Raw genomic sequence first — 27310 nt, 5'->3', positions numbered from 1 at the left:
AAGGCTCTTGGTGCCATTCTCTTGTAGCAGGGGCCCTGTGTACCAAGCCCCCACCCCACAGCTGCACAGAAGTGTGAACAGGGGAGATGTGTAGTCTAAGCTGCCCAGCTGGGCGTGGCATGCCAAGGTTGGGGGTGGCAGAGGAAGGAGACAGAGGTGTGTCCGAGGGAACTCAGCGCTTGCTATGCAGCAGACACCATGCTGGTGCCCTGGTAGGGAGGGAGAGGGCCTGTGCGGCTTTGAGCAGGAGCCAGACTGGAAGAGTGGTAGGGATGGCCTGGAGGGGCAGGAGGGACCTAGTGGAGGGGCTGCTGAAGAAGAATCCACAGACAGGATGACTCTTGTGTTAGAGAGCTATCCAGGAGACATTTGCTGGCCTGCTGGCAGGGGAGGAAACATGTGGTAGGGGATGAGGGCTCCCACCTACCAGCACACAACCTGTTGTCCAGTGCACTGAGCCAGCTGCCCACGAGGGATGTCAGGACAGTGGCTCAGCAGTGGCAAATGCCTTATTCAGGCACCGGGAAAAGGAGGAAAAGCCAGCTCTGCAGTGGCACCTCAGGTCAGCTCGCTGAACGTTTGCAGGGTGCTGGTGACATGTGAGGGACAGTTTCTAGAGGAGATCCGAGTTGAAGATTCATTCTCTCAGCAGATCCTCACTGAGCATCCTCGTGCCGAGTAGGGTGGAGGTGCTGGGCGTCAGCAGAGGACAGATGAGTCCCTGCCCACGTGCAGGTGGTGTGTGGACGAAGGTGTAACAGAAATACGAACTCACCAGGCAGCTGTCTGTGGCTGTGGCTGGCAGGCAGGAGATTATGTTTCAGGAGGAGAAAATGGCTTTACTAAGGACTTAGTCTTGCTAGACCGGGGTGAGCTTAGAGACGAGGCACAGGAGTATGGGAGGCAGGTGGCAGATGGAGGACCTGAAGGTCTTTGCCTTTTGTTCTGTTGCTTGTAGGAGCCATGGCAGGCTAGAGAGAACATCCCCGTGATCTTTCAGGGTGGCATACAGTTCTTAAACAGGACCTAAAAGGTACTAACCATCAGGGAAGAAAGTCACATCCGGGAGACTGTGAGAATCAGAACTCTCTCCAATTACTGTCTAGCAAATGAATCGATGGGCTGCAAGGTGGAGGGGTATTTGCAGGAAGGGCAATCAAGAGAGGATGCTTATCAGAATACATGAGGAACTCAGGGGATGCTCATCAGAGTACATGAGGAACTCAGAGGGGATGCTCATCAGAGTACATGAGGAACTCAGACGGATGCTCATCAGAGTACATGAGGAACTCAGGGGATGCTCATCAGAGTACATGAGGAACTCAGACGGATGCTCATCAGAGTACATGAGGAACTCAGGGGATGCTCATAGAGTACATGAGGAACTCAGAGCGGATGCTCATCAGAGTACATGAGGAACTCAGGGGATGCTCATCAGAGTACATGAGGAACGCAGAGGGGATGCTCATCATAGTACATGAGGAACTCAGAGGGGATGCTCATCAGAGTACATGAGGAACGCAGAGGGGATGCTCATCAGAGTACATGAGGAACTCAGAGGGGATGCTCATCGGAGTACATGAGGAACTCAGGGGATGCTCATCGGAGTACATGAGGAACTCAGGGGATGCTCATCGGAGTACATGAGGAACTCAGGGGATGCTCATCAGAGTACATGAGGAACTCAGGGGATGCTCATCAGAGTACATGAGGAACTCAGAGGGGATGCTCATCAGAGTACATGAGGAACTCAGGGGATGCTCATCAGAGTACATGAGGAACGCAGAGGGGATGTTCATCAGAGTACATGAGGAACGCAGAGGGGATGCTCATCAGAGTACATGAGGAACTCAGAGGGGATGCTCATCAGAGTACATGAGGAACTCAGGGGATGCTCATCAGAGTACATGAGGAACTCAGGGGATGCTCATCAGAGTACATGAGGAACTCAGAGGGGATGCTCATCAGAGTACATGAGGAACTCAGAGGGGATGCTCATCGGAGTACATGAGGAACTCAGAGGGGATGCTCATCGGAGTACATGAGGAACTCAGGGGATGCTCATCAGAGTACATGAGGAACTCAGAGGGGATGCTCATCAGAGTACATGAGGAACTCAGGGGATGCTCATCAGAGTACATGAGGAACGCAGAGGGGATGCTCATCAGAGTACATGAACTCAGAGGGGATGCTCATCAGAGTACATGAGGAACTCGGGGGATGCTCATCAGAGTACATGAGGAACGCAGAGGGGATGCTCATCAGAGTACATGAGGAACGCAGAGGGGATGCTCATCAGAGTACATGAGGAACTCAGAGGGGATGCTCATCAGAGTACATGAGGAACTCAGGGGATGCTCATCAGAGTACATGAGGAACTCAGGGGATGCTCATCAGGGTACATGAGGAACTCAGGGGATGCTCATCAGAGTACATGAGGAATTCATGTACATCACTTGGGAAAGACTGACACTGCAACAGAAGAACAAGCAAAAGAGGATATGCAGGTGGCCAGCAAGCATCTGAAAGGTGCTTAATCTTATTAATGACAGTGCACACTCACCAGGATGCCTGACGTGGAGTCTCCCTTGAGCAGTAGCAGGAGGTGGAAGGACGGAGCTCTGTCAGTGACAGAATACAAATTGGTATAACTGCTTTGGAAAGTTGTTTAGTGATGACAGCAGGGAGGGACACGTACCTACTCTGTGAGCCAGCACATCCTCCCTGGTGTATTCAGAAAAGGCACACACGGGCATCAAGAGGCAAGTACAGATATGCTTGTGGCACCGTGAGTCATCACAGGTAGAAAGCGAGAAGAACCCACATGTCCCTTGCGTCTAAGGGGCGACGTTATCCTGCCATGTCCATGCAGTGAGCAGCACACAGTGTGAGCAAGCCGTAGTGGGTGAATCTCCCCGACACACAGTTGAGCTACAAAAGACGGAGACAGGGTGGTGCCTGTGACTCAGTGAGTAGGGCGCCGGCCCCATATACTGAGGGTGGCGGGTTCAAACCCAGCCCTGGCTGAACTGCGACCAAAAAATAGCCGGGCGTTGTGGCGGGCGCCTGTAGTCCCAGCTGCTCGGGAGGCTGAGGCAGGAGAATCGCCGAAGCCCAAGAGCTAGAGGTTGCTGTGAGTCCTGTGACATTATGGCACTCTACTGAAAGCGGTAAAGTGAGACTCTGTCTCTACAAAAAAAAAAAAAAAAAGACGGACACAGTATGTGCTTTTTGATTCCTCATATATAAAGTTCAAAGTAAAGCAGAACCAGTCTGTTGTGATCCTGCCCAGTGATGCATCTGTGCTGGGTGGTGGCTGGCAAGAGACTCCTGCAACTCTTTCCACTCTGACCTCCGTCCGTGGTGGGCATGCTGGGGGCTACTCAGGACTCATGTCCTTTCCAGTATGTGGGTTACATTTAAAGGTAGGTTTATCAAAAGAAAGAGGAAGAATGCCTTTAAAAATGGTAAAGTGGCTCTTGCCATTACTAATAGAGAAGGGGCTTTAAGAAAATTAAAGAATGATATCCACATGGCCAAGCATTGCTTGACGATGTCAGCACCATTTCTCACTGGGGAAATGTCAGTGGTCAGGAGAGGACAAGCCCACCACCCAGTTCCCAAGCAAAATGACAGAGCTCTGCTAGTCAGACAAGGGCTCTCAGAACAGACCAAATGCTGTCTCTGCTGGTCTGGGAGTGTGGTGTTCTGCGGTGGCAGAGGCCATGTGCAGAAGTGTGGTTCCTGGTGACAAGGTGGCAGTTGCGTGGACGTGTCCTTGTTGTCTGCCCCTCAGGAGCCAGCAGCTGATGCTTGTTAGGGTAATTGAAGACCGTGGCTGCAGGACTCATACTTTTCCAGAGTTGGTGGGACTTTTTTTTTTTATTCTCAACTTCCACCATAATGTACGAAGTAAGATTTTTTATAAAGCGGTTCCGAGTGATGGTAAGGATAGAAAGAGTGGAACTGAAATGTGATGATGAAAGCACTGCTTTGTACAGAGGCTCTGAAACCCTTTGCTAGTGTCTCGTAAAGCACAGACATGCCTGGGCTGTGACGCAGCAGTGCCACCCGCAGGTTTGTACCAAGAAAATGAGTTCAACCAGCATGCCTGTGGGGATGTTCATAGAACTTTGGGGACCAGTGAGAGGCTCTGACCTTGGTTAACTTCCCAGCTGTTTCCTGAGAATAGCGTATGTGCTGCTGCCGTGTTAGTGGCACTAGTGGCAGTGCTGCCTGTGGTGAAATCGCCCTGGGTTACTGGGTTGTGTGCATGAATACCTGATGGTGAGGCCCTGCTCTGGGCTCCTCGGGGCGGCAGCTCTCCAGCACTGGCAGTGCCCCAGTTAGAAGGGTGGTTGGTTTGGGCCCAGCGCTGCCCGCCCCCTTACCCCCGTGGCTCCTATCCTGCCCATGCCACCTTTCCCCTCCACCTGAGTGCACACATCTCTGCAGCAGGGATTCCTGTCCTCCCTGGAGGCTGCCACGCTGCGGGCGGGAAAGTCTTCTGAGTCTTGGAAGGCTTCCCCCACCCCTTGCTGTTAGGGTAACATTGTGGTAGCTTACCCACAGCAGCTAGTGCTGGAGACTACCCAGACACTTGGAGGGGATTTATAAGTATGTCGTGCCTGTTCACCGGAGGGTGTGATACATAGCAGAAAGGAGGAGCAAGCCACCGTGGGCTCAGCAAGGCTGGGACCTAAAGAAGCCATGTGTGTAAGAGAGGACAGGACGCCTTCCACTATGCGATGTTCAAAAGCCAGGCAAAAAGAATTGCTGGTGATGGGGGCACCTGTTTGAGGTGAGTTTGACTAGAAAAGGGGCACAGAGGACCTTCTAGGACAGTGGAAATTTACTGCTTGATTGGATAGTCACCTCTAGATTTATTGACCTCTGGATTTGAGATTTGTGTCCCTTTGTGCCTTACTGGGTATATTTTGTCACTTTTTTTTATTTTTTTGAGACAGAGTCTCACTTTGTCACCCTCGGTAGGGTGCTGGGGTGTCATAGCTCACAGCAACCTCAAACTCCTGGGCTCAAGCAATTCTCTTGCCTCAGCCCCCAGAGTAGCTGGGACTATAGGTGCCCACCACAATGCCTGTCTCTATTTTTAGAGACAGGGTCTTGCTCTGGCTCAGTCTGGTCTCGAACCTGTGAGCTCAGGCAGTCCACCCGCCTTGGCCTCCCAGAGTGCGTGAGTCACTGTGCCCAGCCTTGTCACTTATTTTTTAAAAGCAATGAAAAAACTACCACTACAATTATATTTTAATAAATTTGTTTCTTTAAAGTTTTTGAAAGTCTTAGATGAACTACTGCTGAAGGTCTGGTTGCCACTTCTCAGGCCTCTGTGGTGGGGAGAGAGGGATCAGGGCTCTTTGGGCTGCTTAGTTGAAGTTGGTTGGGAGCTGAGAGGGGCATGCACAGTAGGAGGTAACGTCACCTCGAGGTGACCCTACATACCACATGGCCTGCCAGATTAATATGCATGTGTTTTTTCCAGTAAAATTTTAAAATGGTGTGTGACAGGAAATGTGGAAAGCTGCAGTGCTCTCTGAAGCTGTTCGCATTGGGCTACAGAGAAGGGCTGTGGCAGCCACCAGAGAGCAGTGCCTGGTGTGATTGTGAGTTCCCGGAGGGAGCAGTGGTGGGTCACCTTCAGGGACCTGCCTGCTGTCTCCCTCCTCCTCCAGGTTGGAAGTCCAAGTGGAAACTTCAGCAGCGGCCATGGCTGCACTAGATTGGCTTTTACCCTCAGAAAAGCCGCTGCTCCTTTTAAAATACTGTTGCCCAAACCTACTAAAGTGGTACTTGGTCTTGTTAAAAATAAACATACCAAGAAAACATCTGTAGTCTTGCTGCAAGAGAATATTGCTACTCACATTTTGGTGCCTTCTGGGCTCTTTCTGCGTGTGCAGCTGTGTCATCTGTCACATTGCCCTGGTCCTTTGCTGTTGTCACATCCTGGTTTTGGAGCGTGGCCTGGCCCCTGAGACAAGGGGCTTTGCCTGTAGAGCTGCCCACATGTGCCCAGCCACTTGTGCCCTGACACCCTCTGCCAGAGCCTTTGCCCTGACTAGGGGGCTTTTCCTCCCCTCTCTGCCTGTAATTGTTTGTCCGAGTCTCTTAATCACTTATGAGGTCTTTTTTGTCAACCAGTGTGTGCCTAGGGGAGGGTGGCATGTTTATAGGAAGTTCCACAGAGCTGGCACCTGTGGTGGCCTGTCTTGGGAGGTGAAAACACCCCAGATTACCTGGCATCTACAGCTGTGTGGGCTGAAGTCAGCCCCCTGAGCCTGCTCTAGTGTGAGGAGGACACTGCTGTCCTTGGCGGCAGTGGGGAGCATGGTCTTCGTCCCGCTGGCTGACTCTTCTGTGCTGCCTTTTGGTGTGTTCTGCTGGGTGACTTCATAGAAGCAGCTTCTGATTGCATAGTTTTTTTCTATGCTGATTTTTTCCCCAAAGGATTTAAGTAGTTTATTTCACTTCTCAAGAATCGTGCTGTTCAGCTTTTGTAGGAATACTTATTGGCACTTCATGGTCCTTTCTAGTTGGTTCCAGACCCTCTGACTGTCACTCATGCCCAGGTGTCTTGGGGACATCTTTCCTAAGTCCGTGCTGCCAGTATATGCAGCTCCTCCCTGAGGACCGGGCAGGGTGCCCTCTTCAGTCCCCATGTGACAGCAGCAGTCAGCACATTTCATCCAAACACAGACATGTGAAGAAGTTGGTGCCAACAGGAAGAAATTCAGCACCCAGAAGGCTGAGGCAAGAGACCTGCTTGAGCCCAAGAGTTTGAGGTTGCTGTTAGCCATGACGCCATGGCACTCTACCAAGGGTGACAGAGTAAGACTCTGTCTTGAAAAAAAAAAAAAGAAAAAATTCAGCATTGCCTGTAACTGTAACTGTAAGATGCCATTGGTTGAGAGAGACACTCCTATTTCAGAGATGCTAAAATGGAGGGAATGTACATCTTAGAATTGATTGTATATATTAGGTGCGTTTGCGTTTCTGATAATAAAATATATATTTTTTAATTTAATAAGAAAATATATGCAGAAGTAGAGGGTAATCACTCCTAAAAATATTAAACTGTTAATTCCTAAATATCATTTGATATCTATTCAGTATTTAGTTTCCGCTATTGTACATGGTGTTTTTAGAGACAGGGTTTTGCACTGTCACCCAGGCTAGAATGGAGTGGCGCGATCATAGCTTACTGTAGCCTCAAACCCTAGGCGCAAACGATCCTGACACCCTCTGCCAGAGCCTTTGCCTCAGTCTCCTGAGTAGCTAAGATGACAGGCGTGCACCACTGCCCAGCTAATTTTTAAAAACATTTTTGGTCGAGGTGGGGTCTTACTGTGTTATTCAGGCTGGTCTCAAATGCCTGACCTCTTGAGATCCTTGGGCTGCCGCTTCCCCAAGGGTTAGGATTATGGGTGTGAGCCGCCATGCCTGGCCATGGTACTTCTTAAATGTGATCAAACAGTTATCTGAGGTTTTAGTTTCTCCCTGCCTATTTCCTTTCAAACTGAGATGTAACCGGTTCATGCTTTCAGAGTAAGCAATGATATTTGATATTTTATAGGTTTTTTTTTCCTCAATAAGGTTTTTAAAATATATGATTGAAGGTTATATATATCCTACTAAGTTGTTCATTATCATCAAATACATAAAACTCAATAATATGTGAATATAGTTCTCTCCTTTTCTTTCCCCATGTGAACTCAAGTAATTAGTGTCCTCTGCCCTTTCTTTTCTGTGGTTTTAGAGATGACAGCACTGTCAGATGGGGTGGCTGCTGGAGGCGGGTGAGGGTCCTGAGCGTTCAAGCTGGAGTGCTGCCTCATGCATTCCCAGTGCCCTCAAACACCACTCTTGTGCCTGCAGGTATCTGTCCCGCCCGGTGCTCTGGACTGCTGGGTGTTCCTGAGCTGCCTGGAGGTGTTGCAGAGAATTGAAGGCTGCTGTGACCGGGCGCAGATAGACTCAAACATCGCCCACACCGTGGGGCTGTGGAGCTATGCCACAGAAAAGGTGCTGCCCAGCACGAGTGCTCATGCCTCCCTGCGGGGGAGTCAGCTGTCAGGATTAGTGCTGCTCACTCAGAGTGCAAGTCGGCATTTCTAGTGGCCTTAGACTGCGTCTGCTTGCAGCCACAGACGCCACAGTGCCCTCCTGGGCAGGAGCTTCCTCAGCACACAGTGAGCGCTTGCTGCACGCATGCCGTGGAAGTGGCTGTATTCCAAGAGGGATAGAATGTGGAACAGTGTATAGAAACAAAGGGTGGCTTTGGTCACGCTAGTGGTGACGGCGCTTTATGCAGCAGGGCAGACTGCCAGGGCTTGTGGCGGTGTAGCGGAGCCGTGGACCTCAGAAGCTCGGGGCGGCATGGCGAGGTGCAGGTGGAAGCAGAGGGTTCCTACCCTCAGAGCCACACTGAGAAATGACCCCAGTGAATTATATTTTTATATCCAGATAGGAATCCTGTGGATAGGAAAGCTAAATTTCTTCTGAATACAAAATTTTTATATTCAAAATTATTGAATTCTCTGTGGACTCCTATGGAAAATTAATTGAAATTGTGGGTTTATCTTAACAGCTAAAGTCCTTGGGCTATCTGTGTGGGCTCGTGTCAGAAAAAGGACCTAACTCAGAAGATCTCAATAGGACAGTTGATCTTTTGGCAGGTTTGGGAGCTGAGCGGCCTGAAACAGGTACTGTTTATTTGTAGCTCTGTGAGTGTACAGTAGAAAGTAATGAAAACATCCTTTGCAACTTGGCTTGTTTAACTCAAGTTCTAATTACTCACCATGTGGGAAGTTATGCCCATTATATGCTGACTAGATTAGTAGATAGGGTATTTTACCTTTTAACAGCATAAAGGAATGTTAAAAATAGTTCAAGAAATAGGAAGGATTTTAAAAAATGTATCTGAGTTTCTCCTAGACTTGAATGAGCTGATAATGTTGTTTTTTACAGTTCATGTGAAGTCTCAGTGCGTCAGTCTCCATCTGAATTACAAATGATCTTTTTCTAGCAATGTAGCCTGACACATCTTCAATAAATTACTCCTGGGTAGTAAAGCACTTTGAAAGGAGTGATATTAATTGTTTCAGATACAAAAATATGGTAAGAGTGTGTCATAGCAAAACCATTGCTAAAGTAAACTGTAGTAAGAATGCCCGATGAACTGAGGGCTCTCTTACTAAATTGAATACATTTTGAAGGGAGGGTATATGTTACACTATATCAACTGGAGACCACTTCAGATTATTTTGTAGGTGAAAGTCTTAATGATCAGAGTTGTATGTCTGAAGAGTTCAGACTGTTTTATGAATATATTAATTGGAAAAGCACAGTGATACAGTTTCAGTTGATGTGGTGGTTTGTAATTTCCACAAGAACCGCACGAGGCCATCTACCTGCAGTGTTGTAAGGTGAACGTAACTGCACAGGACCGTGCATGTGGAGCTGAAGAAGGATTCTCTTCTCTTTTCTTTTTAAGCTAACACAGCTCAGAGTCCTTATAAGAAACTCAAGGAAGCATTATCATCAGTGGAAGCATTTGAAAAACACTATTTAGTAAGTATTACAGTGTTCCCTGTCTGTCCATGGGGTGAGCCAGTTTCTAGAGGCTCTTGAGCTTTTGAACTGGGAAGTGCTGGTATCTGAGACCTCTTCTTGTTGGCCTGCATGTTTCTTTGGTACCTAGGGAGTTGTGGACACAAAAAGAATAATTGCTGTTTATCACGTGTTCCTGGTGCCCCTTGTACTAATAATTAGGCATGAAAGCCTAAAGGGAAGACTTACTGTTTTGTTCACACTGGGCTTGCTCATTGGCTCAGTGAGTAGGGCGCCGGCCCCATATGCCGAGGGTGGCGGGTTCAAACCCAGCCCCAGCCAAACTGCAATAAAAAAAAAATAGCCGGGCGTTGTGGCAGGCGCCTGTAGTCCCAGCTGCTCGGGAGGCTGAGGCAAGATAATCGTGTAAGCCCAAGAGTTAGAGGTTGCTGTGAGCCGTGTGACACCACGGCACTCTACCCGAGGGCGGTACAGTGAGACTCTGTCTCTACAAAAAAAAAAAAAAAAGAAATGGTAAGAGAGGATAATGAGTCCTTTTCTTTGTAAGAAGGAACAATTTGAACCTGGGTAGAGCCTGATTTTGGAAGATTTAAATTAGACTTCAGAAAGCAGCATAGGTAGAGAAGCTCAGAGGATCAGCTTTGCTCCTGGGTCACAGTTAACTCCAGAACGTGTGACAGTAGCCTCTAATGCTTTGTCCCTATTATACAACAGCGAAAAGGGTCAAAAATGATACCCACATATAGAAAGTACGTTGAAAAGTTAAATATTCTATTTTGCATGCATTTGTGGATATTCCGTTGTGCTTCATAATTTATATACAGGTTACTGACTTTGATTACATATTACAGAAAAATTTGACATAAAAGTAGATGCAAAGTAAAAAGTAATGTTACACTAGTAACTGTCTTTTGCTTCAGCTTTGAGTAAATAAATGTAGTATTTGTCATTAAAAATTCTAATACATGTGCTAGGCATGGTGGCTCATCACCTATAATCCTACCACTTTGAGAAGCTGAGGCAGGAGGATCACTTGAGGCCATGAGTTCACGATCACCCTGAGCAAGAGCAAGACCTCATCTCTACAAAAAGTAGAAAAATTCGTCCTGCGTGGCTCTAGTCCCAGCTACTCGATAGGCTGAATAGGAGGATCGCTTCAGCCCAGGAGTGGAGGTTGCTGTGAGCTGTGATGATGCCACTGCACTCTAACCTAGGGGACAGAGTCAGACCCTATTTCAAAATATTCCAAATATATGATTATGCTCCTTTTACTTTTCCGTAGGATCTGTCTCACGCTACCATTGAAATGTACACAAGCATTGGGAGGATTCGATCTGCTAAGTTTGTTGGAAAAGACCTGGCAGAGTTTTACATGTAATTGATCTTGAACTTTTCTTTGAATTTTAAACATTTCACATGAATGGCAAGGGAAGATTTGTTATGTATGGAGTTTAATATACAGTGTGCATAAATTTTTTAATTGAAAAAATGTAGAATCTCTTAACCATAAATCTGCATCATTTTGCTTTTTGATTTCTCAAAAGCAAATGGAAAGGTCTGCTTGTTATCTTTAGTAATTGTTATTGGTCTTTGAGGTTCTTCTGTTTAATTAAATTTATTTATATATAAAAATTATATTTAACTTTAATTAAGAGGAAGTATTAAAGAGTCTATATCCCACTGGTAAGTAAATAGGAGTATAGATGCTTAGATATTTGTTGTATAGAACTTCACTGGTTCATCAAATATTTCTTAAGACGATTGAAGACCTCAAGGCCCGTGATGTGTAGTGACTCTATGTGTTGGTGTGTGAGGGATGGGTGCTCTTGGGAGGGCGGAGGTGTGCACATCATGCAGGCTTCCTTCCAACTCAAGCTTCCGAACACTCAAAATGTGGCATAGTTCTAGCATGTTTGTTAAAGTCAGCTCGCTAAGAAGAAGAAATCCTATCAGTGTGATTGCTGTTTCAAAGCACTGAAAAAGAGACATAAAGGAAAAGAATGAGGTCTTTTGACAAAAAAAGTCTGTGTTTAATAAGGTAATATCATTAGATGAATTAAGAAATAACGCCGGCCCCATATGCCGAGGGTGGCGGGTTCAAACCCAGCCCCGGCCAAACTGCAACAAAAAAAATAGCCAGGTGTTGTGGCGGGTGCCTGTAGTCCCAGCTGCTCGGGAGGCTGAGGCAAGAGAATTGCCTAAGCCCAGGAGCTAGAGGTTGCTGTGAGCCGTGTGAGGCCACGGCACTCTACCCGAGGGCGGTACAGTGAGACTCTACAAAAAAAAAAAAAGAAATAACTTATTTGAATTGGTGTGATTTGGCTGGAAAGGGATTCACAGATTGTCTAAGTGAACTTATTAGTTTTCCTGATGTGGTCAGAGCAGCTAGCCAGTTACACAACTAATTAATGACAGGGTCAGGATGAAAATTTAGATCTTTTGAGTCTGCATCTCATGTATCTAAGGAATAAATAATTAATGTAGCAAAGATGTGTCTTCAGATGCTATAAGTTGCGCTTACTTGGAACCCTAGCATATTCTGAGGCAGTGAGTCACAGTGGCTGTGCTGGCCTGCTAATTAGAGACTGGTCCCAGCTGGGCCACAGGCTGGCTGGGTAATGGTTGGCCTCCATCTCATTAGCAGGCATTGAGAGGCTGGACAAATGGTCTGTCGTCCAGCTCTAAAACAGAAGAGTCTTTCTTAGAGATAGTAACTGAGCAAGTATCAAAGGTTCTGACCCCTTTAAAACATGGGGGTTGGAGGAAGGGTCATGAAGTCTAGAAAGCCAATATAATCCAATGGGCTTGAGATGGCTCTGGTTTAAGAAATGGAGAACTCCTACTGCTTCAAGAGTAGAGTAAGGAAATGGAAATGTCTTCTGAGGATACCTGGAAAAGTGAGTGCTGATGTAGTGTTGGCCTCTTCCTCAACTTCACCAGTCCTGACCCTCTGGGAAGGCGAGGGCATCTGTGTCTTCTTGGTACACCATTAGCATTTGTGCTTTAAACTTCTATTTTGAACATTTCTGAGGTTTAGATTGGGACTAGGAAGATCTTCTCTTGGGTGATAATGTTGCTGTTTTAATTCTTCATGGTTCTCTGCAAACCTCTGAAACGTGCTCCTTGTTCTTTGCCTGAATTTCAGAGTTGACCCTTGCTCCCTTCCTGGTACGGCCATGTGGTGGCTCTGTGTCACACAGTATCACACATACCTAGACTTCCTGGCTTTATTGCTGACTGGCTGTGTATTTATGGATAGCCCTTTACCTTCTTTTAGCCTTGGCCTTCTAGTCTGTCAGCTTGAAATAGTAATGATGCTCTCACTTTACCCTGAGATTGAGACCAGGAAGCCCTTTGACCAGTGTGTATAAGGCTAGGCAGTTGTTGTGGTCTTTTCGCTGTGAGCCATTTCTCACATCTTCATCTTAGAGTCTAGTTACATGGTCCTGAGGCCATGCTCTTTGTCATACAGGGGCTGGGAGGTGTGGGGGAGGGAAGAGCTGTCAGGAGTTGGTACACCAGCCCTGGCAGGCATCAGGAGGAAGGAGAGCCAGGAGTGCAAGGCAGTACCTCAGTTTATTGATTGTCCTGAGCTGTAATGAAAGCTTCTGTTTGTTGACTTTGCAAGGAGGAAAAAGTCTCCACAAAAGGCAGAAATCTATCTTCAAGGAGCACTGAAAAATTACCTGGCTGAGGGCTGGGCACTGCCCATCACACACACAAGGAAACAACTGGCTGAATGTCAAAAGCACCTGGGACAAATTGAGAAGTATCCTTTAAGTTTAATATTTTCATACAGCGGCATTGACTAAAATTGTTAAACACCTCTGATAGTAAGGAGAGAAAAATCCTACCATATACATATGCGTTGTGTAGAATACAAATTATACAAATTAAATGCCTGGTCAATTTTTTTCTTAATCTAATTTTGAGTTCGTAATAACTTAAGGGAAAAATAAGAACACCCCTTGGGCTCCTCTTTGAAGGCTATCGGGGACTCTCAAAGCCATCGTGAGCCGTGTCCCTCTGTGCGAGGGCCTCTCTCCAGGCCCCTTAACTTCCCACTGCAGCTACCTTCAGACCAGCAGCCTCTTGGCCAGCGATCATCACTTAACCGAAGAGGAACGGAAATACTTCTGCCAGGAGATACTGACTTTTGCCAGCCAGCAGTCAGATAGCCCAGGTGAGACTAATGTTTAAAATTTTATTATGAAGATATTAAACTATTACAGAAAAAAAGAATACAAGGTACACCAACCACCCAGAGCAAACAGTTAACACTGCTGTGTAGCAACATGTGTCTACATCTTTTCACTTTTTTCCCTAAACTTTAGAGAAACTTTACGTTATAATACTTCACCCTGAAACAATTTATCAATTTATCATGGATCTTCTAGCAATTAAGGACAGTTTCCTGACCACACCTAAAGATCAGCAATGTTCTGATCATCTATTAAGAAGTCCATGTTCACATTTCCCTAATTGTCTCAAATATTTTCATAAATTTTTTTTATTTTTAATTTTTTTTATTGAGACAGAGCCTCACTTGTCGCCCTACATAGAGAGCCGTAGTGTCACAGCTCACAGCAACACACTCTTGGGTTCAAGTGATTCTCTTGCCTCAGCCTCCCTAGTAGCTGGAACAACAGGCGCCCGCCACAACGCCCGGCTTAGAGGCGGGGTCTCGCTCTTGCTGATCTCCAACACCTGAGTTCAAGTAATCTGCCCGTCTTGATCTCTAAAAGTGCTAAGATTACAGGTGTGAGCCACGGCACCCAGCCAGGATTGTATGCTTTTTTTATGGCTGCATAGCATTCCGGTGTGCATGTATGCCACATGGGCACTTCTGTTGATTCCAGATCTTGGCTGCTGTAAATAATGCTGCAAGTAAACATGGGAGTGCAGATGTGTCTTTGATATGTAGATTTCCCTTCATTTGGATAATTATTACCCAGTCGGGATTGCTTGGATCATAGGGTGGTCCTATTTTTTAGTTTTCTGAGTAACTTCCACACTGTTGTCTGTAGTGGCTATACTGATTTACATTCCCATAAACACGTATAGGGGCTCCCCTTTCTCCACATCCTCACCAACATAATCAGCCTTTTTGGTAAAAGCCATTTTAACTAGTGTGAGAGGATGTTTTACCATAGTTTTGATTTGGATTTCTCTGCTGATTAGTGATATTGAGCATTTTCTCATGTATCTGTTGGCCATTTGTATGTCTTCTTTTGAGAAATGTTCAGATCTCTTGCCCATTTTTCTTTCTCTCTCTCTTTTTTTTTTTTGAGACAGTCTCATTTTGTTGCCCCTGCTAGAGAGCTGTGGCATCACATCTCACAGCAACCTGTCTCTTGGGCTTAAGTGATTCTCTGCCTCAGCCTCCCAAGTACAGACGCCCGCCACAACACTGGCTATTTTTAGAGATGAGGTCTCACTCTGGCTCAGTTTGGTCTCAAACTCGTGAGCTCAGGCAGTCCACTTGGCTCAGCCTCCCAGAGTGCTGGGATCATAGGTGTGAGCCACTGTGCCTGGCCTTGATTTTTCTGTATTGATTTTGTATCCTACAACTTTAGTTAATTTGTTTATCAGTTCTAATAGCTTTTGATGGAATCTTTAGGTTTTTCTAGGTGTAAGATTTTAGCTGGGAGCAAGGCTAATTTGACTTCTTCCTTTCCACATTGTATCCCCTTTATTTCTTTCTCTTGCCTAATTGCCCTGGCCAGAGCATATTTATAAACCCCAAAAGAAACCATGTATTCATTCCTCACCTACTCTTAGCCCCCTGCAACCACTAGTCTGTCATGTAGATACCTATTCTGGATGTTTCATGAAAGTACAGGTTGACCATCCCTAATTTAGAAATCTGAAGTGGCCCCAAATCTGAAATTTTTTGAGTGCTGGCTTTATAGTCAAAGTCAGTGCTCATTGGAACCTTTTGGATTTTTGGATTAGGGATGCTCAACTGATAAATATGATGTACACATTCCAAAATAAAAAATAAACCTGCAATTTGAAACCCTTCTGGTCCCAAGCTTTTTAGAGGAAGAGATAGTCAACCTAAATAGCAGATGGAGCGGCTCTAAGACAGAATGACAAGTGTGTGGGAATAGGGCATCACAGTGGCGAAGCTCATAACAGCGTTTCTGTGCTATATGCAGAGAGGTTAAGACAGACAAAGACTTTTAAAGGAAAAATGAGAAGGGTTACATAATTGTTTGAAATATTTATCCTTGGCTACAAGGATCCACAACAAGGGTGGTGCTGGTCTGGGTTGAACAGGAAGTTTCTGGGCAAATGTCCTCAAAAAAGGTTTTTTTTGTTTTGAGACAGAGTCTCACTCTGTCATCCTGGCCAGAGTGCCGTGGCCTTAGTCTCCTGTCTCATCCTTCTGAGTAGCTGAGATCACAGGCACCTGTCACCACACCCAGCTAATGTTTCTATTTTTAGTAGAGACGGGGGTCTTGCTCTTGGTCATGCCAAGAAGTATTTTCTGTGTGTGAAGTTGCAGTGGCCTTTGTGGAAGGTTGTAGTTTTGTGGAATCTTTTGTGATAGTTTTTGTTAGAGGGCACACGTGTGGGAGGACCTTCTCTGGCTCTGCAATGGTTTTCTTTGTTAACACAAGTGACTTCAATTTGATTTTGAAAACTTTCACAAATCATCTGACAGGAATCTTTGTGTTGTGCTCCGTGACGTACCTTAGTGCTTCCAAGGTCGCGCGTGTCGTGCCGGTCCTTAGTCTCTCCACCGTCGTGAGAACCTCCCAGTGTCTCCTCGTGGGAGCATGCGATTGCAAGTTGGGTCTGAAAGCTGTAGGTTTAGCTTTAACGTTTTGGAAAATGTACTTTGTAGATGGTGCTGCATGGTAAGGTTAAATCTGTTGTGAAGTTAAGCTCCTCATGTTTATTTTTCCAAGAAGATGGCTTATTTAAAATAGTTACTGTATTACTTTACTTGGGCTGACATAACAAATTACCATAGCCTGGGCGGCTTAAACAATGGGCATTTATTTTCTCACAGTTCTGGAAACTGGAAATCTGAGAGCGGGGTGCCTGTCAGGGTCAGCTTCTGGGGAGGGCTCGCTTCCTGGCCGTGCACAGCTGCCTTCTCCCTGCGTCCTAGTGTGGGGGGAGGGAGAGCACGCCCTGTGATGTCTTTCTCAGAGCTGCCCTCAGAACCTCCCAAAGTCGTCTTCTCCAAATATCATTACATGGGAGTTAGGGCTTTACGTCTGAATACTACCCATAGCAGTTACCAACTATCTGAAAGCCAGGTTTCCCAAAAGTGTTGGCTTTTTATGATCATTGACTGCTGGGCTGTGAGTATTCACTCAAGTAGAGCCACCTGGCTGGGATTTTCCAGAGAATCATGACTCTGGTTTGGTAGATTCTTTATCAAGCCAAACTGATTGGTGGTAGAACCATGGCCTTGTCAGTTGCTTATTTTAGTGTGTGAGACTAGTTGAATTATGATCTTCCTGCTTTCTGTGAATAAAATATTGCGGTTGTTTAGTATTTTCTCATAATCTTAGCGTCAGTCTCGATGAGTCTTACAGTTGATGAATGTTTTCTAAGTACTTAACCTGTCAGTTCTGCAGCCTTGTGGATTTTCTAGTCAAAACCAGTGCTTATAGAAAGGTCAGAGAGAGAACCAGGAGAGCCCTGGCCCCCTCCTGGCTGTGGTGCTGCTGGGGGTGACAGGGTCCTTGCTCTATCTCCAACTCCACAGAAGGCAGATGCCTGGAGTTCACGTTCAGATGCATGGTGGGTACTTAGGCATCTTTACTTGAAAATTTCTTTAAGTAGTGGGAAAATATTAGAATCCCTTGAAAACAATTTTAGAAATTAGACTATTTAGAAGTTTTGATTGACCTGTATTTCTCTCAGGTTTGTCAGCAGACTCGGAAACCTTAATTTGTGTACATTTTATGGTTTCTAGGAGTTATCTAGCTATTTGTTTATGTTTTGCTTTTGACCAAGTAACTTTTGAGGGGTGTGGAGATGGCTGGAGGTCAGGGATACCCTTCTGCACTGTACTGCTCCTTGCTTCTCTTGTGTGTGCGCCACGTGACCGTAGCTTGTCCAGGTCCTGTGGTGTGAGGAAGGTCTGGTCATCTATGTTCACAGGTCACAGGATTGTGCTGCCCATGCACTCCTTTGCACACCTGAGAGATCTGCATTTTGACCCTTCCAACGCCGTGATCCACGTGGGCGGCATTTTGTCTGTTGAGATAACAGTGTGCAGTCAGATGCCTGTCCCTGTTCACATGGAGCAGATCGCTGTCAACGTCCACTTCAGCATTGAGAAGAACAGTTACCGGAAGACTGCCGAGTGGCTGACCAAGCACAAGACATCCAACGGGATCATTAACTTCCCAGCTGAAACTTCACCACTACCCACATCCCAGAACAGCCTGCCTGCGCTGGAGCTACATGAGATGTCTGAGAGAAGCCCTTCTGATAACTCGCTGAACACGACAGGGATTATCTGCAGGAATGTTCACGTGCTCCTGAGAATGCAGGAGAGCAGCTCTTCTCTAGACGTGCCCTCGGGGCTGGCCCTGGAGGAAGGGGCCCATGTGTTGAGGTGCAGCAGCGTGACTCTGGAGCCAGGGCCCAACAAGATAGCATTCAGGACTCAGGTATGTGAGTCGACAAAGAATTGCCACGGAGCTTGTGAGGATTGTCTGAAGCTTGGTGAGAATAGAGTCCAGTCCTCTGTTCTGTCAAACTGTTTTTTGTCATTATCCTTGCAGAAAAGTGTATCTGACTAATATTTATATACTTTTATGGCAGTTGATAAATTTTGAGCAAAGTTTTATTTTTTTTTGAGACAAAGTCTCACTATCTTGCTTTTGGTAGAGAACTGTGGCGTCACAGCTCACAGCAACTTCCAGCTCTTGGGCTTAAGTGATTCTCTTGCCTCAGCTTCCCAAGTAGCTGGGACAGGTGCTCGCCACAACGCCTGGCAATTTTTTGGTTGTAGTTGTCATTGTGATTTGGCGGTCCCACGCTGCATTCGAACCCGCCAGCTCTGATGTATGTGGCTGGTGCCCTAGCCACTGAGCTACAGGCACTGAGCCAGTTGAGTGAAGTTCTTAACATAGATACTTGTTTTTAGGTTCAGTTAGGTTTTTAGCTAATTGTGTTATTGGGTTAGGTTAGCTTTCCCCCCGTGTATTAAAATACTCCCTCATTTGTTAAAATGAGGTTTCAAAGAAGTGAGTACAATTTCATGTTAAACTTTGTTTTCCTCTTGTGGCTGCCTGGATATCAAAACCATTGCTTCTTACCTAGTCTGACATAAATTTTCTCTGATGCAGCATATCTTGTACATTCCACTAATTCAAGAGGATTCGGCCTGTCGAAAGTACAGCTATTTGCCACTTGTGTCTTAAGTCTCAAGCTGAACATCTCCACTAACTACCCTTCAAAGAGAATGCCACAAATATAGTTTATTAAGCTGAAAATACCTTGTTAGAAGTATAAAGTCAAACGTGAGCATCAGTCTGCAGAGAGATTCTGGGGCCTTTTTGAACAGCCCGTGTGTGGACAGGTTAGGCATGGGGCAGAAGGCCTGGGGGAGAGTTGTAGTCACTCTGTGTTGCAGGGAGAGCACAGCCCGGCTCTGCCTTAAGAAGCTCAAATGTCTCATACCTTTTCAAATGCCTGATTTGACTCTAGGCCAGGGAGCCTGGAACGTACACACTGCGGCAGCTGTGTGCCTCCGCGGGCCCCGTGTGGTTTGTCCTTCCTCACATCTACCCCATTGTGCAGTACGACGTGTACTCTCAGGAGCCCCAGCTGCACGTGGAGCCTCTGGCTGGTGAGTGGAGGCCCAGCCCCTGCAGGATGCTCGCCGTGTGGTGGTGGTTAGAGAGGACTTGCTGAGATGTTCTAGTGGGTTTTAGCTGTCTCTGCCTTTAAGAGCCATTTTGGGCAACTTAATGGAAATTATGCCTGGGAACTAACCGATTCTGCCTCTTTTGTTCTTCTGAATACTTTCTTTCCTGTAGTTGCCATCATGTTTAATAAATGTGTATCTGAAAATAACAAATAGGAAAATTAGTTCTGAGACTAGAAAAAAGAAACTCAGAAGTATCGTTTCTATTCTTTTTTTTGTTTGTTTGCTGGGGCTGGGTTTGAACCTGCCACCTCCGGCATATGAGACTGGCGCCCTACTCCTTGAGCCACAGGCGCCGCCCTCGTTTCTATTCTTTCATACAATACAACTGCACAGAAACCTCTTTGATCAAATGTGTGGGGCTTTCTCCCCACCTACAAGCACGCAGTCAGTTCTGTGGCAGGTGCCAGCTGGGTGTCTGCCTGGGGATGGTGTCAGATCCCACAGGCTGGGGAGGTCAGTCCCACAAGACTGCCCTTTGCCCCAGTGCCAGTGACATGTCCCAGGTTCTTCTGCCAGTGCTTCTGATAGAACAGCTAGAAATTGGGGTTCCTATAGCTCCCTTACTGGGTTTGATTAACTTGCTGGAGTGGCTCACAGACTCAGGGAGTATGTTTACTGGTATGTTATGTTTTGAAAGATGCAGATGAAAAGGTGCATAGGGCAAGGTCAGGGGAGGGATTGGAGTGTCCATGACCTCTATGGCACACTGACCCCTGGGAACCTCCATCCCCACACATGGAGCTGGCTGGAAGCTTTCATAGACTGTCCTCTGGCATTTTATGGAGATGGCATTTCATAGGCATGACTGTTAAAACCATTGGCCACTGAGGACCAGCTAAATCTTCACCCACTCTCCCCTCCACAGAGAATTCAGGGTGGGCTGAGTGCCTTAACCCCTAGCCCTGCCTTGGTCTTTCCTCTGGCCAGCCCCCTGAAGGCTACCCAGGGGCTCTCACCCAACCAACAGTCAGCTTGTTAGCACACAAAAGGCATGACTGTGAGTTTCCAAGGATTTTAGGAGTTGGTGTGCCAGGAAATGGGATTGAAGACAAAATATATGTTTTACGTTATTATCACATTAGCCAAACATCAGCTAATGTTTGCTGCGGAGAGTTTAATAAATATGTATTTTCTTGCTTTGAGGTTTCAAAGACTAATACTTTTCAGATCAGAAGTATTTCCATGAGAGTGTCTGTTAGACTTGACACTCAGGCATAACGTTTGGAAAATTCAAAGCTACTGTTCTTCTGGATGAGTTATGAATTTGGAGGAGTCCTGTGAACAGTGAGGACAACATGGCATCCAGATACCAATGAGTGACTTTCTCAGTTGTTTGGGTTGGGAATCAACGAGATACAAAGAAAAATCAAGAACAGCATGTTTTCTTGATTAATCTCCCATTTTCCCTACTTTTCTGCATTCGAACTTCTCCTCGGCCTCAGCAGAGGCCCTCAGACGCTTAGTGCATCAGCCAGTCTCTCAGACAATTCTCTCTCTGGGCAATGCTGCATGAGAGCAGAAGGACTGCAGTCTGCGGAGACAGGAGCACCAGCAGAGCACAGGCCTGCCTATCCTCCCAGCAGGGCGCAGGGCCAGTGCGTAGCTCACGCTCTCTCCTGCCTCTGGCCTGGCTCTCTCTTTTCATGCCCCTTCTTGGTCCTCATCTCTTCTTTCTTCCTTTCATGGAACAGGATTTTCAGAAATCGCAGCCTATTTCCGCCCCTTCGTTTCTTTCTAAGAGTAAGGGGTGGCTGTCCCTGCTGTGGATTGCTTCTGAACCAAAGAGTTCAGAGAGACCAAAGAGAACCCTAAGTTCAAGGAGAGGGAACCCTGACTGCACCAGCACATTGGAGTCTCCTTCTGGTCTTATCTTAAAGGCTTATTATCTGACTCTCTCTTACTGACTTACTAGCATGTAAATTCTTTGGCCCTCAGAGACATTATATGCTGTTATAATCCCTAGAAACAGGGTGAGGACAAGATCCCTTCAACTCAGAGACCCCATTTGTTCCCAGCAAGGTTCGCTTCAGCTCTGCAGACCATATTGTCAAGCTTAAAAGTTAAGCAAAGGAAATGGAAATTGAATTCGTGGAGTATCCAAAATGAAAAAGAATGAAGTACCCTCTGAGCCTCACAATAGGTCCCGAGTTACTACTTCTGGTTGGTAGTGATGCTAATTGCTGTCTTTTTCCCTTTAGATAGCCTTTTGGCAGGTATTCCTCAGAAGGTCAAGTTCACTGTCACTACTGGCCATTATACAATAAAAAATGGGGACAGCCTCCAGCTCAGCAATGTGGAATCTATGCTCATTCTGTGTCAGGCAGAGAACAGAGCAGTGGTCTACTCTAACACAAGAGGTAAGGCGCCAGCCACCTGGTGGCGAGGCCCTCCTGTGGGGGGATCCTTGGCTTCATCGCATACTGGAGGGATGTAAGAATGAGCTTGGCATTACTGCCACCCATCAGCATGGCCTGATTCTTGTATGTCCCATGTTGTCCTCAGTGGGTGGCTGGAGTCAGCATTTTGTAATGCTGGGCCTAGTGCCTGGGCTGAGAGCTTCCCTTGAGGGGGGCGACTGGGAATGGTGAACCACTGAGTGGCCAGGGAATGCTGCCCTGGTCAAGTACTGGAATCCTACATCACAGCTGAACCCCTATTCTCTGGTGATGCCCCACCAGCCTCTGTCTACCCTCACCCCACTGGTCAGAAGCCCTAGGAAACCTGTATTTCCCCGCTGGCCCTCTTTGTAGGTGTGGGGTGTTGATCTGCTGATGGGGTGCAGTGGAGGGGCATCTGCAGACATGGGTGGGCCACCTGGGAAGTGACCTTGTACTGTCTTCAGATTGAGAGCAATGATGGTTGTCTGGCCTCTGCCGGCCAGCATCCATGCTGTGCCCTCTCTCCTGAGGGTTTTTTTTTTGTTTGTTTGTTTTTGTGGTTTTTGGCTGGGGCTGGGTTTGAACCCGCCACCTCTGGTGTATGGGACCAGCGCCCTACTCCTTGAGCCACAGGCACCACCCTCTCCTGAGGGTTTTGTTCTTAGGTTTTCCTGTGTCTTCCCTCCCACCCAACCCTTCTGTGTACAGAGGCGCAGGAGGAGTGTGGCTGTGATCCCACTGCTGGGCCCATCACTTACAAGAAGTGGTAGGAGAGATGAAGCAGAGGGAATGTGTTTGCAGTGACTTTTCTCTGTCTTTTGTAGAACAGTCCTCCAGCGCGTTGCTCCGGATTCAGTCCTCTGATAAGGTCACGAGCATCAGCCTGCCTGTTGCGCCTGCGTATCACGTCATCGAATTTGAATTGGAAGTGCTCTCTTTACCTTCAGCCCCAGCAGCCAGAGGGGAGAGTGACCTGCTCGGGACACCGGAGCCCCATCGGAAGCACAAGGACAAGCAGAAGACTAGCCACAGCATGGTCACCACAGACCACAAAGTGAGGAGAGGCTGTGGAGTAGGTTGGCTCCTGGTGGCGTTGTCCGCCTGTCCTGTCTGCTGTAGTCGGCAGCACAGTGGTCAGCACCCTGACCCAGGAGCTCTCTTGTCGAGCATTTGTGCCTGTGAATCGCCCCCTTCTTAGATAAGGGTGCATCTTTTAAGGACAAAGACAGACTATGATGTTCCAGCCCAGGAGGGCAGGAGACTTACTGTGAAAGCTGTAGTGGTAGCCTCAGCTAAATTTGGGTCCTGTCTCTTTGTCCTTGTGTGTTGCCCGGAAGGAACTCTGTCCTTTTAGGCATTGGTGTGGTACTTATTGACAGTTGTCTGAGAGATACCTGACTTTGGTCCCAGATCCATGGGAATTCAACTCACATTGTGCTGCCAGCATTGTGTTTATTCAAGGCGTACCCACAGTGGGTAACACAGATGTCAGGTCTGAGGGCTATTTTGAATAGCCAGGGCTTGTACTATATGCCAAGAACTGTAGGGCAAAAGGCCTAGGAAAACCACTTTTTCTTTTTATCTTTTTTTGAGACAGAGTTTCAGTCTATTATCCTGGGCAGAGTGCCATGGCATCATAGCCCACAGCAACCTTAAACTCTTGGGCTTAAGTAATTCTCTTGTTTCAGCCTCCCAAGTAGCTGGGACTATAGGCGTCTATCACAATGCCCGGCTATTTTTTAGAGACGAGGTCTTGCTCTGGCTCAGGTTGGTCTTGAACATGTGAGCTCAGGCAATTCACCTGCCTTGCCCTTCTAGAGTGCTAGGATTACAGGCATGAGCCACTGCACCTGGACATTTTCAGTTCTTGAAAAATTAAAAAAATCTCTTTCCTTTATTTCATAAAGAGGTTTGTGAAGCAAAGTGACACTTGCTTCAATAGGGCATACAGATCGAATGCATGAATGTTCTGTACTCAGTGCTCATGCTTATTTATCTCATGTGGGAAAGGAAACGAAACTTGAGTCCTGCTTCACCTTAAGGAATTAATAGCTTCGTTTACACTATGCCCCAGATTGATTGGTTTTCAGTTATGTGTTAAGCAACAGTTGGGGTAAGTGCTTGGATGATTCATTTCACTGTGGAGTGGTGACTCCTTGGTAGTGTCACCTGGACATAGATGACTAAGGCGTTTTCTCATAACCATGTGCTTGGCATCACAGCCCTATGGGTGTGGGAGCATGAGGTGGGCTTGCTGCTTTGGAGGGCGTTTGCACTCTGTAGCCACCGGGACCACTCTGGTGACGCGTGGACGTTCTGCCAGTTCCGCATCTGCTTTTCTGTGGATGTAGCTTCCTGTTCTGGTTGACCCATAGTCTAATAGGGTTTTGCTTTCTGAATAATGAGAGGTGAAGATGTCTAGGATATGGGTGGCCGGTGCAGATGTGGGGGTGGCAGCGGTGGCGAGGGGTCTGAGTGTATGTCACTCTGCTTTCTCTTCAGGTATCCATCGACTGCCCGTGGTCCATCTACTCCACTGTCATTGCACTGACCTTCAGCGTGCCCTTCAGGACCACACACTCCCTGCTGTCCTCTGGAACACGGTAAGGAAGCACAGTGGGCCGCCCTAGCTTCTGTCTCAGGACTCTGCTAAGTGGAGATTCTTCATCTTCAGCGCTTGGTCTTAGTGATAATTAAGGATATTTTCTTACATAGTCATGATGCCATTGTCCATCTATAAAAGTTCACAGTCATTCCCTGGTATCCTGTAACATCCAGTTCATATTCAGATTTTTCCAGCTGTCTCAAAAATGACTTTTTACAGTTGGTTTGTGTGATTCAGGGTCCAAATAAAGTCTCTATTTTACTAGACCTCTTTTTGGGCCTCTTTACCTATTTTTTAATTTAAGCCTTTGACTTGTTGAAAACTCATGTCAGTTGTCTTCTGGATTTGGCTGGTTGCATCTTCACGGTTTAACTTGTCCCCTGTGTGTCTCTTGCCGAGTGCTAGGTGTCCTCTAGAGCAGGGCTTTCCACCCCCAGCATGGCTGACAGCTTGTCTGGATGGTCCTGTGTACCGTAGATCCCACTAGATCCCAGGAGAACTCCTCACCCCCAGCTGTGACAACCACAGGTATCTGTGGACATTGCTCAGTGTCCCCTGGGATGGTTGAATTGTCCCAGTTGGGAACACCTGCTCTAGAGTCTCCATTAGACCCTGATTCAGCTTCTGGACAAGAAGGCTACAGTGGCACCGTCTGCTTCCTGCTTTCCTGCATCAGGAGGCCCCATGTCTAGTTGTCCTTCCCCATTGATGACACTGACATTGAACACGAGGCTCAGGGTGCTGGCCTGGCCTGTCATTGTAATGTTCCCTTTTGCTTTCATCCATTGATGACAGTTGGATAACGTGGAAATAAAAGTGTCAGAACCACATTCAGAATGGAATATTACACCAGCAGCTCTTTTTCCTTTCACATCACAGTGAGGGAACTGTAGGTATTAAGGGTTAAAAGCATCAGTAATCTCTAAAAGAAATGAGGTGCTTTCTTAAGGAATTATTTTTAAAAATTCTACATATAACATTAACTAACTTGAGCCCTGCAGTGTTCAACAAGTAATCATTACTGCTGGTGATGGGAGTGATCCCTGTCCTTCCCTATACACTTCACTGCAGTCTGTGTCTGTGTGGGATGATCAGTTATAAACATTTTATAATTCCGTATCAGACACAGAATAGTTTGATTCATTTTCCCACAGAAATAGCTGGTTTAAAAAGATTTGTTTTTTCCATACGAAATCAAAAGTGGAAATATGTGTAACAACTTACTCTTACTTTGCTTTGTCAGCTTTTTGATCACCACTGGAGAGGGTCTCCTTAAAGCTAAAATACATTTAATAACGTTTTTAAATGTCAAAATCACATTTCTTATTTTTTTTTTGCTTTAGGAAATATGTTCAAGTTTGTGTCCAGAATTTGTCAGAACTTGACTTTCAGCTGTCAGATAGTAACCTTGTAGACACTGGTGATAGTACCGACCTGCAGCTAATACCGCTGAACACTCAGTCCCAGCAGGTAAACGTCCTCTAGACTTGTGCAGCACCTCAGCAGAGTGCTGGGGCATAAGATGTCGTGTCTGCAGTGTTTTGATGAAAGTGACACAGTGTGTTTTGAGACTTAGCCTTTAGATACAGAGAAGAGTCTCGCACCAGTTAGCAAAAGCTCGTGCACACGTGAGACAGCTTCTGCACTGGCTCTGTGCTACTGCGCTGTGTTCCCTGCTCCCCTGTGGAATGCCTGGGCTTGTGGACCAAATGGTTGGGGGGGGGGTGTTAGGAAATGGATTGCTCTCTGTACTTTCAGAATTAAATTTTAAAGTTGTCCTACTCTATACATAGATGTGTACAAATAACAAGCTGGGTTTGACTCTCCTGTTGGTTGAATGGACACTGTCACTCTTAGGAGATGGAGACTGTTCCATTCTGCCTATGACTGAATGCCTGCCTGTGCCAGTAGGAAGGAGCTTTGTGAAGGAGTCATGTTCATCATGGCCATGCCACCTGGCTCCATCTTGACTTTGCTTTTTATGTCTGTTTGCATGTGTGTTTTTAGATGGTAAATGCTGAGTGTTAAGGAGATCAGAGGTTTTCTTAATAGACATTTATGTCTTTAGCATTTTCAAGGGATTTTCCCCACCAGTACTTGACAACTTTTAAATCTCACTGTGCCTGTCACTATACTTGCAAGTGTGAACTTCATGTGCCATAGTGCTGTTTGGTCTGTATGTAGGTTGTGCTAGTTCCAAAACTAACTTAATATTAAATATGAAATAATTGGCATGGATGTAAATACACCCTATTTATTTGAGACAGAGTCTTGCTCTGTTGCCTTGGTTGGAGTGCAGTGGTACCATCACTGCAGCCTCAAACTCTGGGCTCAGGGGATCCTCCTGCCTCAGCCTCCTGAGTAGTTGAGATTACAGGTGCCTGTCACCACATGTGGCTTTTTTTTTTTTTTTTTTTTTTTATGTAGAGACAGGGTCTTACTGTTGCCTAGGATGGTCTCAAATTCCTGGCGTCAAATGATCCTCCGGCCTTGTCCCCCAAAGTGCTAGTACTACAGGTATGACCCACCACTTCTGGCCAAGATGTACTTTTCAATTAATTGATGACATTTTCCCCTGTTTTAGAGATGGATGGGATATTCCATATATAAATAAATACTCTTTAGGCTTCTTTTTTATGATCCCCTATGCTGCGAAGCTGTGGAATCATAACAAGTTAAAACCTTTATACCAATTTTGTGCAGTCTTCTGGCTGAGCAAAGCTAGGTAGGAGGAGCCAGGGCAGTGATGGGCCCTGCCGGGCAGCAGGCAGAACGACTGGGCCCTGCCCGGCAGTGTCTCTGTCCTGCCTTCCCCTGCAAGACGTATGCCGTTGC

At 46.5% G+C, this 27310-nt stretch overlaps 1 protein-coding gene across 3 annotated transcripts in view; it reads left to right on the top strand.

Moving 5' to 3' along the window:
* Positions 1 to 27310, top strand: part of TRAPPC10 (trafficking protein particle complex subunit 10) — a 96779-nt gene that overhangs the window by 54107 nt on the left and 15362 nt on the right. For all 3 annotated transcript variants that reach the window (XM_053565689.1, XM_053565691.1, XM_053565690.1), the window contains exons 8-19: positions 7891 to 8037; positions 8603 to 8717; positions 9509 to 9585; positions 10868 to 10959; positions 13214 to 13354; positions 13656 to 13768; positions 17713 to 18227; positions 19270 to 19411; positions 21691 to 21849; positions 22695 to 22924; positions 24373 to 24473; positions 25819 to 25945. In XM_053565689.1, coding sequence (XP_053421664.1) covers positions 7891 to 8037; positions 8603 to 8717; positions 9509 to 9585; positions 10868 to 10959; positions 13214 to 13354; positions 13656 to 13768; positions 17713 to 18227; positions 19270 to 19411; positions 21691 to 21849; positions 22695 to 22924; positions 24373 to 24473; positions 25819 to 25945 — 1959 coding nt within the window. The remainder of the gene's footprint in view (positions 1 to 7890; positions 8038 to 8602; positions 8718 to 9508; positions 9586 to 10867; positions 10960 to 13213; positions 13355 to 13655; positions 13769 to 17712; positions 18228 to 19269; positions 19412 to 21690; positions 21850 to 22694; positions 22925 to 24372; positions 24474 to 25818; positions 25946 to 27310) is intronic.

The sequence above is a fragment of the Nycticebus coucang genome, chromosome 16, assembly GCF_027406575.1.
Source record: "Nycticebus coucang isolate mNycCou1 chromosome 16, mNycCou1.pri, whole genome shotgun sequence".
Lineage (NCBI taxonomy): Eukaryota > Metazoa > Chordata > Mammalia > Primates > Lorisidae > Nycticebus > Nycticebus coucang.
Note: the sequence above shows the minus strand (reverse complement) of the source record. Positions and strands in the feature narration are given on the sequence as shown.